General features: G+C 55.4%; 1 protein-coding gene across 4 annotated transcripts in view; it reads left to right on the forward strand.

The window, feature by feature from the left end:
• CAMSAP1 (calmodulin regulated spectrin associated protein 1) overlaps nucleotides 1–13,832 on the forward strand; it is a 56,289-nt gene that overhangs the window by 27,110 nt on the left and 15,347 nt on the right. For all 4 annotated transcript variants that reach the window (XR_006210329.1, XM_042963451.1, XM_042963452.1 and 1 more), the window contains 4 exons: nucleotides 4,478–4,558; nucleotides 8,093–8,234; nucleotides 13,125–13,264; nucleotides 13,354–13,450. Coding sequence is in view for 3 of the 4 variants with exons in the window: in XM_042963451.1 (XP_042819385.1) it covers nucleotides 4,478–4,558; nucleotides 8,093–8,234; nucleotides 13,125–13,264; nucleotides 13,354–13,450 (460 nt within the window). In the remaining variant the exon portion in view is untranslated. The remainder of the gene's footprint in view (nucleotides 1–4,477; nucleotides 4,559–8,092; nucleotides 8,235–13,124; nucleotides 13,265–13,353; nucleotides 13,451–13,832) is intronic.

The raw sequence follows: 13,832 nt of genomic DNA on the forward strand, positions 1-13,832 counted from the left end.
TTTTCTTGCTCCAGGCGATTTCTGTCACTTTTTTTCCTTCCCTTGGGTTGGTCTGGCTTGTCAGTTTCTCTAATCTAAAAACCTGCTTTAGGTTTTTACTGGTTTCTTCTATTGTTTTGTATTTAATTTCTTCTCTTTTAATGATTTAATTAAATTTAATTTTTAAGTAATCCCGACACCCAGTGGGATCGAACTCATGACCCAAGATCCCCGAGGTGCACATTCCACCGGCTGAGCCTGCCAGGAGCCCCTCTCATGTTGTCTCTCTCTCTCTCTCTCTCTCTCCCTCTCCCTCTCCCTCTCCCTCTCCCTCCCTCTCTCTCTCCCTTCCTCCCTTCCTTTCTTTTTCTTTCTTCCTTTCTCTTCCTTTCAAGTTTATGTATTTCTTTTGAGAGAGAGAGTGAGTGTGAGTGGGGAAGGGGCAGAGAGAATTCCAAGCGGGCTCTGAGCTGTCAGTGCAGACAGAGCCTGTCTCGGGGCTTGATCTCTGGAACTATGAGATCAAGAGTCAGATCCTCTTTCTACTGAGCCCCCCAGGTGCCCCTCTTGTTTTCTTTCTACTTAAAACGAGTTCGTTTATTTAAAAAAATATTGGTTTTAAGTTTATTTATTTGAGAGAGAGAGAGAGAGAGCGAGCACGAGTAGGGGAGGGGCAGAGAGAGGGAGAGAAAGAATCAGAAGCGGGCCCCGTGTGGTCGCACTGTCAGCGCAGAGCCCAACTCGGGGCTCGAACTCACGAACTACGAGATCACGGCCTGAGCTGAAGTCGAGAGTTAGCTGCTCAGCCACCTGAGCCCCCCAGGCGCTCCCTAAAGCGAGTTTCCTACGGACCCCGGGGAGTTGGCCCTGCTCTTTTATTCAGTCCGAGAATCTGCCTTGTTGTTGTTCAGACCAGTTCTATTTAATGTGACCATTGAGGTCTCTCGGTCTGACATGTCGTCGGCTTTCCATCCATCTCATTTTGTCTTCTTCTCTCTTCTCTTCTGGCTTATTTTAGACTGGGCATTTTTTGGCACTCCCTTTTCTCCAGGAGTTCTTGGGCCTGGTTCAGGCTTTAGTCCTCACCGTCTGCCCTCGGGCACAGTGATGCCGTGTCGCTCGGCTCATCGGCAGTGACTTCTGCCTCCCTGGCCGCTGTGCCGCTGCCACCTACTTTGCTGCGGCCTCAGCGAAATCACGGGACTTCTGTTTTCAGCGGTTGTCCAGTTAGGCGTGTTTTAAGGTGATCAGAACTAGGGAATATTTATCCACGTAGTTTCCATTTCTGTTCCCCTTCATTCCTCTGTGTAGATAAGGAGCTCTCAAACTTTTGGCTTTAGGTCCCTTTTTACACTCTTAAAAAAACTGGATTATAAAGAATTAAAAAAATTTAATCTGCCAGTATTTATCATATTAGACATTAAAAACAAGAAAATTTAGGGGCGCCTGGGTGGCTCAGTCGGCTAAGCGTCCGACTTCGGCTCAGGTCATGATCTCGCGGTTCGTGGGTTCGCGCCCCGCGTCGGGCTCTGTGCTGACAGCTGGGAGCCCGGAGCCTGTTTCGCGTTCTGTGTCTCCCTCTCTCTGCCCCTCCCCACTCATGCTCTGTCTGTCTGTCAAAAATAAATAAACATTGGGGCGCCTGGGTGGCTCAGTTGGTTAAGCATCGAGTTTGGCTTCGTGGGTCCGAGCCCTGTGTCGGGCTCTGTGCTGACGGCTCAGAGCCTGGAGCCCGCTTCGGATTCTGTGTCTCCTTCTCTCTCTGCCCCTCTGCCACTCACACTCTCTCTCTCTCAAAAATAAACATTAAAAAAACCACAAAATTTAAAATTTTTATTTGCTTAAAAATAACAAAACTCATTTCATATTAATATAAATAACGTATTCCTTTTTTTTTTTTTTACCAAAAATAACTATATTTTCTGAAAGAGGAAATGGTATTTTACAAATTTGTACGATTCTTTAATATCTGGCTTACTGCAAGGGAAGCCGGACTCTCTCGCCTGCCTTCCCAGAGCGTTTGCGTGGGAGCACGCGGAGATGGTCTGGCTTCCCAAGTGCGCGTGGGTGGGAGAGTGAGCGCCGTTACGTTCTGCGGAGATTACGGTGTGCAGAATGCCGTCCTCCCTTCGGCTGTCCAAGCAGCCGCTTCTGCACGGTTGGCCGTGGGATCTGTGCTGCCGGTCTGCGGGCCGTTTTCTGGGTCGTCTGCACTGACGAGCGGGGGGCTTAGGGTCGTCCCGCTCCGCCCTCTTCCCTGCAAGTCCGCGTGCTCGTTTGCTTTTGATTCGACACCAAAACTTGACAGGTAGTAGTTTCTCGGAGGTTAATTGCAGTATGGAACTTGAAACTCTTATCAATTAGCTCCTTAAAAAATTTTGGGGTAAGATCGAGGTTGTAAAATGCAGGATTTTGAAGTCTCCGGTTCAGTGGTGTTTAACATATTCACGAAGTCGTACAGCTGTCGTCGCCAGTTCCAAACGTTCTGATCACATCCGGAGAGTTCCGGTCGGCACTCACTGCCCATCCCCGCCCCGGCCCCTGGCCGCCCCGGGTCCGCCTCCTGTCTGCACCCTTCCTGACCGTGGCATTTCGGGCCAGCGCGGTCCTACGCTTGGTAGCCTTTTGCGTCTGGCCGCCCGCACTCAGCATCGCGTTTTCAGCTGTCACCCGTGCCGGAGCGTGTCGTAGCCCGCGACGGTGCTCCGCTCCCTCGTGTGGCGGACGTGCCGCTCCTCGGCCGGGGGGCGCTTGTGCCCGTCCTCGGCCCTCGTGGATGCTGCTGTGGTGGTTGTGGACGAGGTTTGTGTGCTGTGCTGTCCTGTTTCTCGGGTGTTTGGGGACGGGATCGCCGAAGCCTGTGGAAACTTGACCTTTTCGAAGAGCAGCCTCGCCATTTCTTACCCCTTCGGCGGCGTCTCTGGTCTCCAGTGTCCCACATCCTCACGGACGCTTGCTTTCTGATTGTCTGATTCTAGCCGTTCTGGAGGGTGTGAGGTGTTGTGGTTCAGGTGCGAATCTCCTTCGGGGGGAGCCCCTGCGAGCTCGTGCGCGTGGCCACCTGCAGGTCTCCTCCGGAGAGACACCTTTTCGGATCCTCTGTCTTTTTACTGTTACGAGAATTCTTCTACGTGTTCTGGATGCTAACTTCATGACCTTTGTCCTCGGTTATATTAAAGTCCACTCGTGGCTCTTGTGTCCTTCCTGGCTTTTAGTCACCGTGCCTTGGTAACGTCGCACATTGGTCATTTGGAAAACAGTTTCAGGGAGGGTTGTGTAGGTCTTTGCGACGTTGTCACGTTTCATGAACAGTATCAAAGATTACATTCGTTGGTATCGCCATCAATCTAATCAGAAAAACCTTTTCCGTGTTAGGAAACTATCTTGCATATGACAGAAACAGATCGTATGAAAAGGTTTTATTGTGAAAAATTGCGAACATGAAGAGATACACAGAGAACATGCATGTGCCTACCACCCAGATTTTATAAGTAATGTTTTATAATACTTGCTATATTATCCATCCATCTATCCTTCAAAGAAGAATTTTTTAATATTTATTTTTGAGAAAAAGAGTGTGAGCGGGGGAGGGGCCGAGAGAGAGGGAGACCCAGAATCCGAAGCGGGCTCCAGGCTCCGAGCCGTCAGCACAGAGCCCGACGCGGGGCTCGGACCCACGAACCGCGAGACCATGGCCTGAGCCGAAGGAGGACGCTCCACTGACTGAGCCCCCCAGGCACCCCCACTGTCTATTCTGATTCATTTGTTTTAAAATTTATCTGTATTGATTTTCCTTTTACCATATTTTCAAAACAAATTTTCTACCTTGATTTGATTTGCATGAGTTCGTTTATCTGTGTTCTTGTTTAGTAAAACATTCGGTTCTGTGTCTTTTCATCTCATAGCTTTGACCGTGTCCTCGAAGCATTGATGAGTGTCTTTCCTCGTGGTCTTACTCTGTAACTGTAGTTTTGATTTTATCGTTGGGTTAATCATTCCAGGAGAGAATAATTTCTAAGAAGTTGTGTTAGCTAGCGAGTGCACGGTTACATTTTACGATTGAAGTTTATCTGGTGTTACTTGCGAACGGTCAGGGAACACGCGAGCCACCCCCTAGGCCCTCGGCGGGAGCGTCTGCCCCACGCTGTCTTACCGGCGGCATTTGCTGATGGTGGCAGCTCGCGCTGTTTGAGCACCCCGGGCATTCGGTGGCGTGGCTCACTGGCCCTGTTGTGGGCGGCCACGAGTGTGGCCTGAGTGTGGAGGCACAGAGTGTCTCCTGGAACGGCAGGCCAGCTCTGGGGTCTCGCCCAGCACAGACCGTGTGGGATCCGTATATTTCTGCGTTTGCGGAATTGGCCTAAACCAGTTATTCCCAACGTGCGTCTGAGAGTCAGACTGCAACGAGCGAGGTGGGCTCTCTGGGCGGGAGGTGAAGCTACTGATACAACCCACAGAAAAAGTTGTTACCCTTTTAATGCATTTTTTTCTGCTTCAGGTAAATCTTAAAATGAGAGAGATAACAGAGAAAGAAGTCAAGCTAAAACAGCAGTTATTGGAAAGTCCGGCTCATCAAAAGGTAAAGGGTGCCCTTAACGCTCCCGGAACGCGTCTGGTGAGGCTCGCGGTTGTCACGAAGTTTGTCCGAGTCCGCCACTTGCTTCCTCTATTTGTACTCGGCCCGGAGGGCGTTCCCAGGTCTCCGCCGAGTGGCCCTGGTGGTGGGCGTGACCGTGTGCTCCTCTTTCCTCCCTGCACGGGGGTGGCCTTGTATCTAACTGGGGAGGGCGAGGGGGAGGTCGGGCGCATTGAAGCTCGAGGAGGCGGGGCGTACGGGACAACCCGGGAGTTGGCTTCTAGGTTCACCAAATGGGGAGAAAATTGCCTCCTGTCCAGGGTGCCCTTGAAAACCGCGTCTGTCCCCTGTGAGGTCCAGCGTAGCCGCTGGTGCGCCTCTGCGAGCCTGCGTGGACTTCAGGCGGATGGATGTGGAAATGACACGGGTGGCGCGCTACGCGTTCTGGTCATTTCCGCCCTTTTCTTCCCCTGGGATAGTGGTTTTTGGCCAAGCCGGTGTGTGACCGAATCCCCATCCCCTAAATGCGCATGAGATGTGACCCGGCCACGTCTGCGGTCTCCTGCGACCCCTTACCTGGTCCTCTCACTGCCGGCGGTGGGGGGGCTGGGGGGGGAGGCCGTGGGCAGCACACCCCGGGCCGCGTGTCTGTGAGCCTCCTTGTCCGTCACGTGGGCACAGGGGACACGCCCGGCACCCCCCGAGTTGCAGTTGGCAGCTGTCCTTCGTGGTGGCCGGTCCACGCCGAGCGTCCCGCGGAGGTGCCTGTGTCCCCTCCGCCTCGGTCGTGTGACGATACGGGGCATCCAGGTCATGCGCCCTGGGCGGGTCTCACTTGTCAGAGGACACCCGGCTCTCCTGTGACTATTGTGTGAAAGTGTGCGCGACGCGGTCCGGACGCGGCCCGCCCGCTGACACCGTCTCCTGCCTTCCTTCCCTGCTTCCCGCGCAGTCCCCCTCCAAGTGGTACTGGAAGTTAGTGCCCGTAAGTGACCTCCGCGCACCCGCTGCATCCAGACGGCCATCCTGTCGCAATCACTCGCTTCCATTAAACAGCTGCTCACACCTGAACCTGCCTCTTTTGTCCAATGTCCTCCTCGGTATTGTCGTCACTTCCCTGCAGTACTAGCGAGAACGCGATTCTGGGCTCAGCAGGCTTTCCGTAGACACGCCCAGTTTGGTTTTGCCCGGTTTCTTAGGTAGTTTTAGAGACTGAGGGTTGTGTTTCTTCTTAACGGACGCTTAGTTACTCTTTACGGGAGAACGAACGGACATTCTTTCTTCTCGCAGACACCGGAGGGAAGGAGGGAATGAGACTAGTCTCATTTCCCAAGTTACTGTCTACGTTTTTTGTCCTGACGTTACCTTCCCTGATGGTGGTATTTAATGCGATCTCGCTCAGGAAGTGTCACGTGGGTCGTCCGAGGACGAAGGGCCTTGTGGAAGGGAGGGAGGGGCTTCTGTCTCTAGGGACAGCTCCCTGGGTGTCGGGACCACCCCCGCTGCCCGCCCGCCTGCCTGCCCCGGGTGGGGAAAGGGTCTGAGTTAGGTCAGCGTGGATGCAGGCTTTCTGGGATCCAAGTTAACTTCCCGTGAAAGGAAAGTTACGAGCCAGTGACTTGGACCTAACGCGTTAGCTGTGCTCCCCACCTGGTGGTGCATTCTGGGAGCAGAACCAGCGTGCTAATGACCATTCCTGTGGAAAAACACCGGCTACTCCAAGGGGTGCATTTCGCGGTGAAGTCTTAGAACACACCTTTTTGCACACCCCTTCAGTTGTGTGTTCCTTTAGTTTAATTACTCAGACCAGGTTATCCTTAGAGTTTTATCATAGAGGAAATACCACGGCTGTAAGCTGGTAAATCCGACCCACGTGAGCGGTGACGTGTTCTGCTTTGTGGCCAACTTTGTGGATAATTTTGCTTCTCTTTGAGATGGATTAGTAACAAAGAAGAGGAAAGCATTTTTGTGAATCTTTACGTGTCTCTTAACTTCCCGAATCCTGAAGGCCACAGCGCTAAGTATGAAACCTGTGTTATTTAGCGAAGAGAGCGTCAGAAATGGAGCTGTCCTGTAGGAAGCAAAGTCTCAGCTGAGGGGTTTGTAGAAGCTGAAAACCGTGACCAAGGGCGGTGAGCGTCCGGGTCTCCTTGGAGACGCTGGTGGCCATGGCTGTGCCTCCAGCCCACAGCACACGGGCCGGTGAGGACGAGCACGGGCGGGTGTGGCCAGGCCGGCAGGCTTGGATGGTTCAGCCCGCTGCTCTGCAGCCTGGAGGTTTTAGGAGCCTGACTCGAAGGTCCTACTCCCGTGTTCAGCTGTGTCCCCTGAGTTCAGTTACACACATGCCATCTGTGCTCAGTGGAGAAACCATTTGCTTCACCGCATGCCGTGCTCCGTCCCATGTGTGCCGTGTGGTCTGTGTGGAAGCCTGGCCCGGAGCATGCCCCACGCCCTGCATGCCGCACCCCGGGCCCGCCGTGGGCCTCGAGAAACAAGTTAAGGTCTCTGTCAACACAGACTTGGGTGACACAGGATAAACCGCATTCCCGTTTTGAAAGAATGCGTTAGGCGTCTTTTATACCCGATTCCAGCATCGATCACCCTGTGTATTTATTCAGACGACTTTAAATTCTCGACTGCCGAGAGATGGTTTTTCTTCGGGCTGAACCCATCTGTGCAGCTCTCAGCGACCCACAGTCGTTAGCACAGACTGCTGGTTTCCTCTCTCCCGCTTCTGTCGTGTATTTTCTCCCGCTGGAGAAGGCGCGTCCAGACCGGAAGCGTTAACGCAGGAGGGACGGAGTGCGCGGCAGGACGTCCGGGACAGGCCCCCCTTCCCCGGACGGCTTGCGTGTCTGCACGCTCGGAACCTGACGCGGTGCCGTGGGGGCCGCGCGGAGAGGCTCGGGGTGGCGTGCATACCCTGCCCTCCAGAGGCGCAAGTGTGGAAACCTTGGAAAAGCACCTGTTTTACGTGGCACCTCGCGTGCATTCGGTTTCCTGACGCTTCGTTGCGTTTATTAAAGGGTCCGGTGGATGTTTTCTATGAAATTTTGTCGAACCGGTTTGGGGAGTTTCTCAGACCAGACATTAACGTTGTCGTGCGCTTTTCTTACTGGCTGAGGTTCGTGCCGATGATGCGGAGGAAAGGAACAGTCAGGTGGGTCTTCGGAGCATTAGGGTGGTCACTGCTTAACTTGTTTCTCGCTTGCTCAGAGGATGCGGCTTTCGGTAGCGTAGCCACGCATTCCGTATCCGGTCTCACGCGCCCCGTAGCGTGGGACAGCCTTGGCACCGTTAGCAGCTAACTGCTGTCCCCCAAGCGTGGCCGTGGCGCTCAGTGCCCTGGATCTTGACGTGTGTGTCCAAGGCCGAGTACGTCATCCAGACGTGTGAGCTTTTCCATATGATCGCCATTGTTCGAAACATCATCCCGCGGGCATCGGGGCAGTTCCAGATTTAACGGCCTGCCCGTAGCGGCCGGGGTCGTGGAGGCACGTCACGCGTGGACCGTTCTCCTTCTGTCGCCCGCAGGTGCGCTATCGCCGAGAGCACCTGTCCGCGAGGCAGCCGCCCTACTTCCCGCTGCTGGAAGACCTGATGAGAGACGGCAGTGACGGGGCCGCCCTCCTGGCCGTGGTCCACTACTACTGCCCGGAGCAAATGAAGCTGGATGGTGAGTGCGGAGCGCCCCCCGGGGTGGGCGCGAGGCCCGGGCAGCGTCACGCGCAGCCTGATGCACACGCGCAAAAGCCTGGGAAGCGGCTCGCTGAGACGCCGGCTGGGACGTTAGCAGGTCGTGTGCTCACGCTTAACCTGCAGTTGTATCCCGTGAAGAAATTGTAGAGTGTTAAGGGTACGTGACTTCTCTTAAGTTCCAGAGCGGGGAGGACTTTGTCCATCCCGCCGCAGCTGACGTAAAGCACCTGGAAGCTGCTTGGGGGCCGGGAAGGTGCAGAGTCCGTCTGAGTGGCTCGTGCCCGAGTGGTGCCGGTGCCAGCGTGTGTCTTAGGCGCTCCCCGCCCGACAGTGGCCGCGTGCGGGGCCTCGGGAACGGGAATTCTGGTTTACCCTGTGCTGCGCGTCCTTCTTTCTGAAGGAGGGAGGTACGGGCCAAGAGCACGGCCAGACGACTCCCCCGCCCGTGACATACTGGTCTTAGATCCTGGCACCAGAGGACGGAGCGGGAGTCGGTCTTGCTCCAAGTACAGGAGTGCTGGATAGAGCGTCTTTTATAAATAAGACAATAGCAGAACTTGAAAGAGCAGGGGAGACTCAGGTTCCAGAGGGTCTCTACGCTGCAGTGACAGTCCCGAGTTCCGAGTCGACACCTGTTTGCCCCGAGTCCTGTCTGGTCTCCCGTGCCCCTCTAGCCTTGGGGCTGTGTGTGGTTGGGGGCAGTCACCAGGACCCTGGGAAGGGCTAGGAAAGGCCCATCTGCCGGCCTGGGACAGATGCCGGAGATGCGTCGGATGCCAGGGGCCCCGGGCCCTGGGCCAGGGATCTTTCTCGAGGAGACAGAGCTGCCAGCCTGCATCACGGACGGGGAGGGGCTGAACTAGAGGCTGCCCGCGTGGCAAGGGGAAGGTTCTGGTGGAACGGGGTCTCGCACTAGTGCAAGCCCTGGGTCACCGCAGGAGGGAGGTCTGCTGTATGGGGGGTGCCCCGGCCGCCGCACATGAGCCCAGTGGGAAAGGAGGACCACGTGGGCCGACAGCCTGCGCAGAACCGGCAGAGGTGACAGACAGGCCTGGCACCCGGGCGTGGGCGGAAAGGATGTTGGAAGGAGACACCGGATGCTCACGGTGACGGCGGACAGCAGGCAGGCGGTGGGAACACTAAGACAGACAGGGGAACGAGCTTGTTGAACGTGTGATGGAACTTTCCGGGGCCCTCAGCACCTGGTTTTGTTGTCCTCTGCATCCTCGGTATTGCTCAGGTCTGCCTGCGGTTCGCCAGGTCGGGCGGTTCCTGCCGCAGTGGCCTCTGGCCGATCCGTTGGGGGTCTTAAGACAAAGCAGACTCCTGGCAGGAGGGGGTCCTTACGAAAGAGGAGGAATAGCCCGCAAGGACGTGGTGGTGTGTCAAGCCTCGTCGCGTCTGGCCCTGGCACGCTGGCAGGTCAGAAACACGACGGACGTTCAGGAGCAGCGAGCGGACTCACTCCCGAGCTCGGTCACGGGGCCTGGCTGACGAAGCAGGTACGAGTGGAGGAAGGCCACGGGATGTGGAGCGCAAGAGTCACGGCGTGGGCCAGCGTGCCGACCGCGACGCCGTCCGCTCTTTGAGAATAGCCGAGCCCGGAAGCGTGTGTAAAAAGTGGACTTGACCGTGGCCCCAGAAGGAGCCTCAGCAGCTCGCAGACCACGACAGGTTTCCCGCGGCGCGGCAGAGCGAGAAGTCTTTCTCCAAACCTCTCAACTCTTCAATGCTCGGAAACCAAAGAGGACACTGTCACGTGCTTGTGGCTCAAAGTCGCAGGCTCGGTGCAGTCGTCTAGCGCGGGCTGCACGAGGGGCAGGGTTTTCATCCGTTTTGTTCGGGGACGCGTCCCAGCCAGCAGACCTGGCGCCCGGGACACACCGGTGTTGAGGAGACAACTGACTGCATAATGAGCGAGCACCACACACGCACACACGCATGCCAGAGCCGGGGGCCTCAGGGCACGTTCTGGAAAATGAGCGCGAACTCGGTTCATGTCGTGCGGTAGAAAAGAGGTAAAGCCAAAGAACGCTGAAGGAGGGAGAGTGGGGGGTGGTCTTCTCTCTCCCGCCAGTCGGAGATCACGACACCAGGAAGGTGCTGAAGTGCAGGCTCCGTCTGGGAGGACACGGGGCACGTCTGGTCTCGGAGCGGCAAGCACCTCGTTAGGGAGCGGCGAGGAGGGCAGGGGGCTCGTGCCGGGGCAGCAGGCCGGCTCGCTCCCGCAGAATCCCGCAGAGGCAGGGGAACGGACGCGCCCGGGGCGTGGGACACCGCGGTGACCTCCTCCCCACACGCCTCAGAGATGGGCCCGCGCTCCCGGGGCAGCCGAGCCAGACGGCTCGAGTCCCAGACGTGTCGCACACGGCCCGGCAGGTACAAGGTGATCGCCGCGTCAGTGCTCTGTGTAAAATTCTTCACGCTGGGAGGCGAGCCTGATCTCCGTCCGCCTGCCCCAGGAGGCTGCATACATTCCAGCCGGGGAGGGGGTCACTGACGGGTAGACGGGACTTGGTTCATAAACGCGGTGGAATATCAGGCGGCCACGAGAAAGAGCGGAAGCCTGCCATCTGCGACCACGTGGGCGGACCTGGAGGCCGTTGGGCTGAGTGAAATAAGAAAAAAGGAATAATGAAGATAAATAGCGTCGATTTCACGTGTGTGGAGCGTGTACAGAACAAAGCCGAAGTCGCCGTAAATGCGGAGAACGAACTGGTCGTTGCGGGGGTGGGCGGGCGCGGACAAAAGAGCCAGAGGGTGAAGGGGCACAGAACAAGCCACGGGACGAGCGGCACGGGGACGATCGCGGTATCGGAGCGACTTCGTCCGGTGACAGACGTGAGCGCACCTACGCGGCGAGCGAAGTTTCCTAACGTGTGTGGCCGCCGGACTGCTGTGTGACACTGCTGACGTGTGAGGGGCGTCGGCTCGCCTCCCGTGGCTCCTGCTTGCTCTCGCCGTCTCAAGTGGCACGAACGAAGGTGCTTGAAGACCTTTGCTTTTTACCAGCGTTTCTTCGTGTTAGTGATTTTTCAAGGGAGCAACGTGTTTCGTATCTCGTTTCGTGTCGTCTCGCCGACTTCATGTCATCGACTAAGTGAGTGGATATACGGTGCTAAAAAACCGGGAAGGACGCTTCTGTGCAGAATCTGGCCTCGGTCAAAGACCCACGGCCGCTGCCCTCGGGCGGCCATCGCTGAGACCCCTGCCGCCACCCGCCCCCCTACCGTGAGGCCCACGTCCCGGTGCCCCGCGCTCGACTCTGGGTGGCCACGGGTCCCCCGACACTTGAGGAAGGCACCGGTGTGAACACGAGGCCAAGCCTGCAGGGGCCCCGCCGGCGAGCAGGGAAGACGGTGGAGATGAGAGAGGACGGCGGCCACGACTGGGCGCTGGAGGAGAGCGTCGGGAACACGGTGTCCTGGGTGGAGGGCGCCGTAACTCGCCAGAAACGGGCCCGTGGAGGGAGAACGCGGCTGCTGAAATTGAAGAGTTCACGGAGGTGCGGGGGCGCCTGGGTGGCTCCGTCGGTTGAGTGTCTAACTTCGGCTCAGGTCACGGTCCCGCGGTTTTGGGTTCAGGCCCCGTGTCCGGCTCTTCTGCACTGTCAGTGTGGATCCTGCTTGGGATTCTCTCGCTCCCTCTCTGTCACTCCCCTGCTCGATCTCTGTCTGTCTGTCTCTGTCTCTCAAGATAAATAAATCAAGAGTTTACTGAAGTGTTAGATGACGGGCAGCGGTCTCCGGCGGAGGAGAGCCTTACCGTGGGGGTGCGGGTGCGGTGCCATCTCGTTACTGAAGGAAGAGATCTGAATCAGATAAGGTGTGGTGTTAACGCTTCCGTCCGAGCGGACGATCCTTGGGAGTCTGATCCCGATATCTGTGATGTTTCATAATCGGCGCAAAGTAAGGAAGCAGCTCTTAGCGGTGTCAGTGCGTAGTCAGTCCGCTTAGAACACTGTTCTGTGTTGATCGTGCAGGACGCGGCGGGGGACTGACTTCGTCGTCGTGAGTTTGGGGCACCGCAAATGTAGTCTGTGCTTCTGAACTCTTCCCGGTGATTTCTTCTGAAGAATAAAATTATTTAAAAAAATTATTTTTAAATCGGTTCTTTTCTTACTTACGTGTATTGGCAGGCAGAGTTCTCTCACGTCATCTGCGCGGCTCCTTCCGTTTCAGTCTGAGCTGCGTGTAGCTGTCTGGCGGTGCTGGTCCGGCGGGGGCGCCACCGGCCTGCAGAGCAGCGCCCCAGATGCCGCCGACCAGCCGTCCCCAGCCTCTTTCGTGGAGGGAGACCTCTGCTACGCGTCGTCTCCTGGTTTGGGGGGAACAGTGGTATTCTGGACTACTCCTTGGGTAGCCTGCCCCCCCCGCCCCCACGGTGGAGATAACCTCATGCAAGGGGTCCAGTGGGTGCAGGAAACTTGGTAAAATGTTAACAGCTTTATGCAGCAGTGTCCTTTATCAGCTGAAAAGTGACGGTACTGTCCATTCTGGAACCGCAGGCTTAAGATCTCAAAGTTTCTGGTGTGCTTTTTTAGATGTTAACAACTAAACTCAAAGCCTGGAGATTCTCCGGTCTTTTTCTGGAGAGCTTACTTTCTGTGTTTCTTGTTACTTGTTCTACTTAGTACAGTGTTTAAGTGTCTTAATGTTATCCTTTTAAACATCAGTATTCCCTTCATTTAAAATGTTTTCATTTCAAATCATATGTACATATACACGTGTGTGTGTGTATATACGTATATACACACATATACACACACACACACACACATATATACGTGTATACACATATGTAAATGCAAACACACTTGTGAAGCAGAGTGTGTATGATAAACTGTAGTTTTCTTTTTGCCCGTCAGATATATGCTTGAAGGAGGTAACGTCGATGGCTGACAGTCTGTATAATATTCGGCTTCTGAGGGAGTTCTCGAATGAGTATCTTAACAAATGCTTTTATCTCACCTTAGAAGACATGCTGTATGCTCCCTTAGTGTTGAAGGTAATCATGAATTATTAAAGACACATTTTTTAAAACCATCGATGAATAAACTATTTATCGTGTCCCTGTTTTTGTTTGTTTTCTTTCAGCCGAACGTTATGGTTTTTATTGCCGAGCTCTTCTGGTGGTTTGAGAATGTCAAACCAGATTTCGTTCAGCCCAGGGATGTTCAGGAGCTGAAAGACGGTGAGTGACAAACCTTCTGGGAATCGATGGCCGTTTCCTCCCAGAGATGCCGAATACAGTACTCCAGGGCGCCCTTAACGGGTCTCCGCCTTGTCATGCGACAGTGGCGTTTACGTGCTGTCCTCTGGGAACACAGAGACCTGCGCTGTCCTCATAGCTGCGTGTCTGCAGCTCTCGCATCATGTCCTAGAGCGTTCCTCAAAGAGCTTTTCCCAGCGTGCGGCTCTGGGCCTGTGCTTGTCCTGTAAGATCAGAATCCGGCTCGTTCGGAGAGTGATTGGAGTTTTACAAATAGACCAAAGGAGCTTGCCCCTTTTGCCACACCGTTCTGCCCATGGCCTACAAAATTCTTCCTCGGCTGGGAAGAATGCAGCTCTAGTCT

This window comes from Panthera tigris, chromosome D4 (genome assembly GCF_018350195.1).
Source record: "Panthera tigris isolate Pti1 chromosome D4, P.tigris_Pti1_mat1.1, whole genome shotgun sequence".
In the NCBI taxonomy this organism is placed as follows: Eukaryota; Metazoa; Chordata; class Mammalia; order Carnivora; family Felidae; genus Panthera; species Panthera tigris.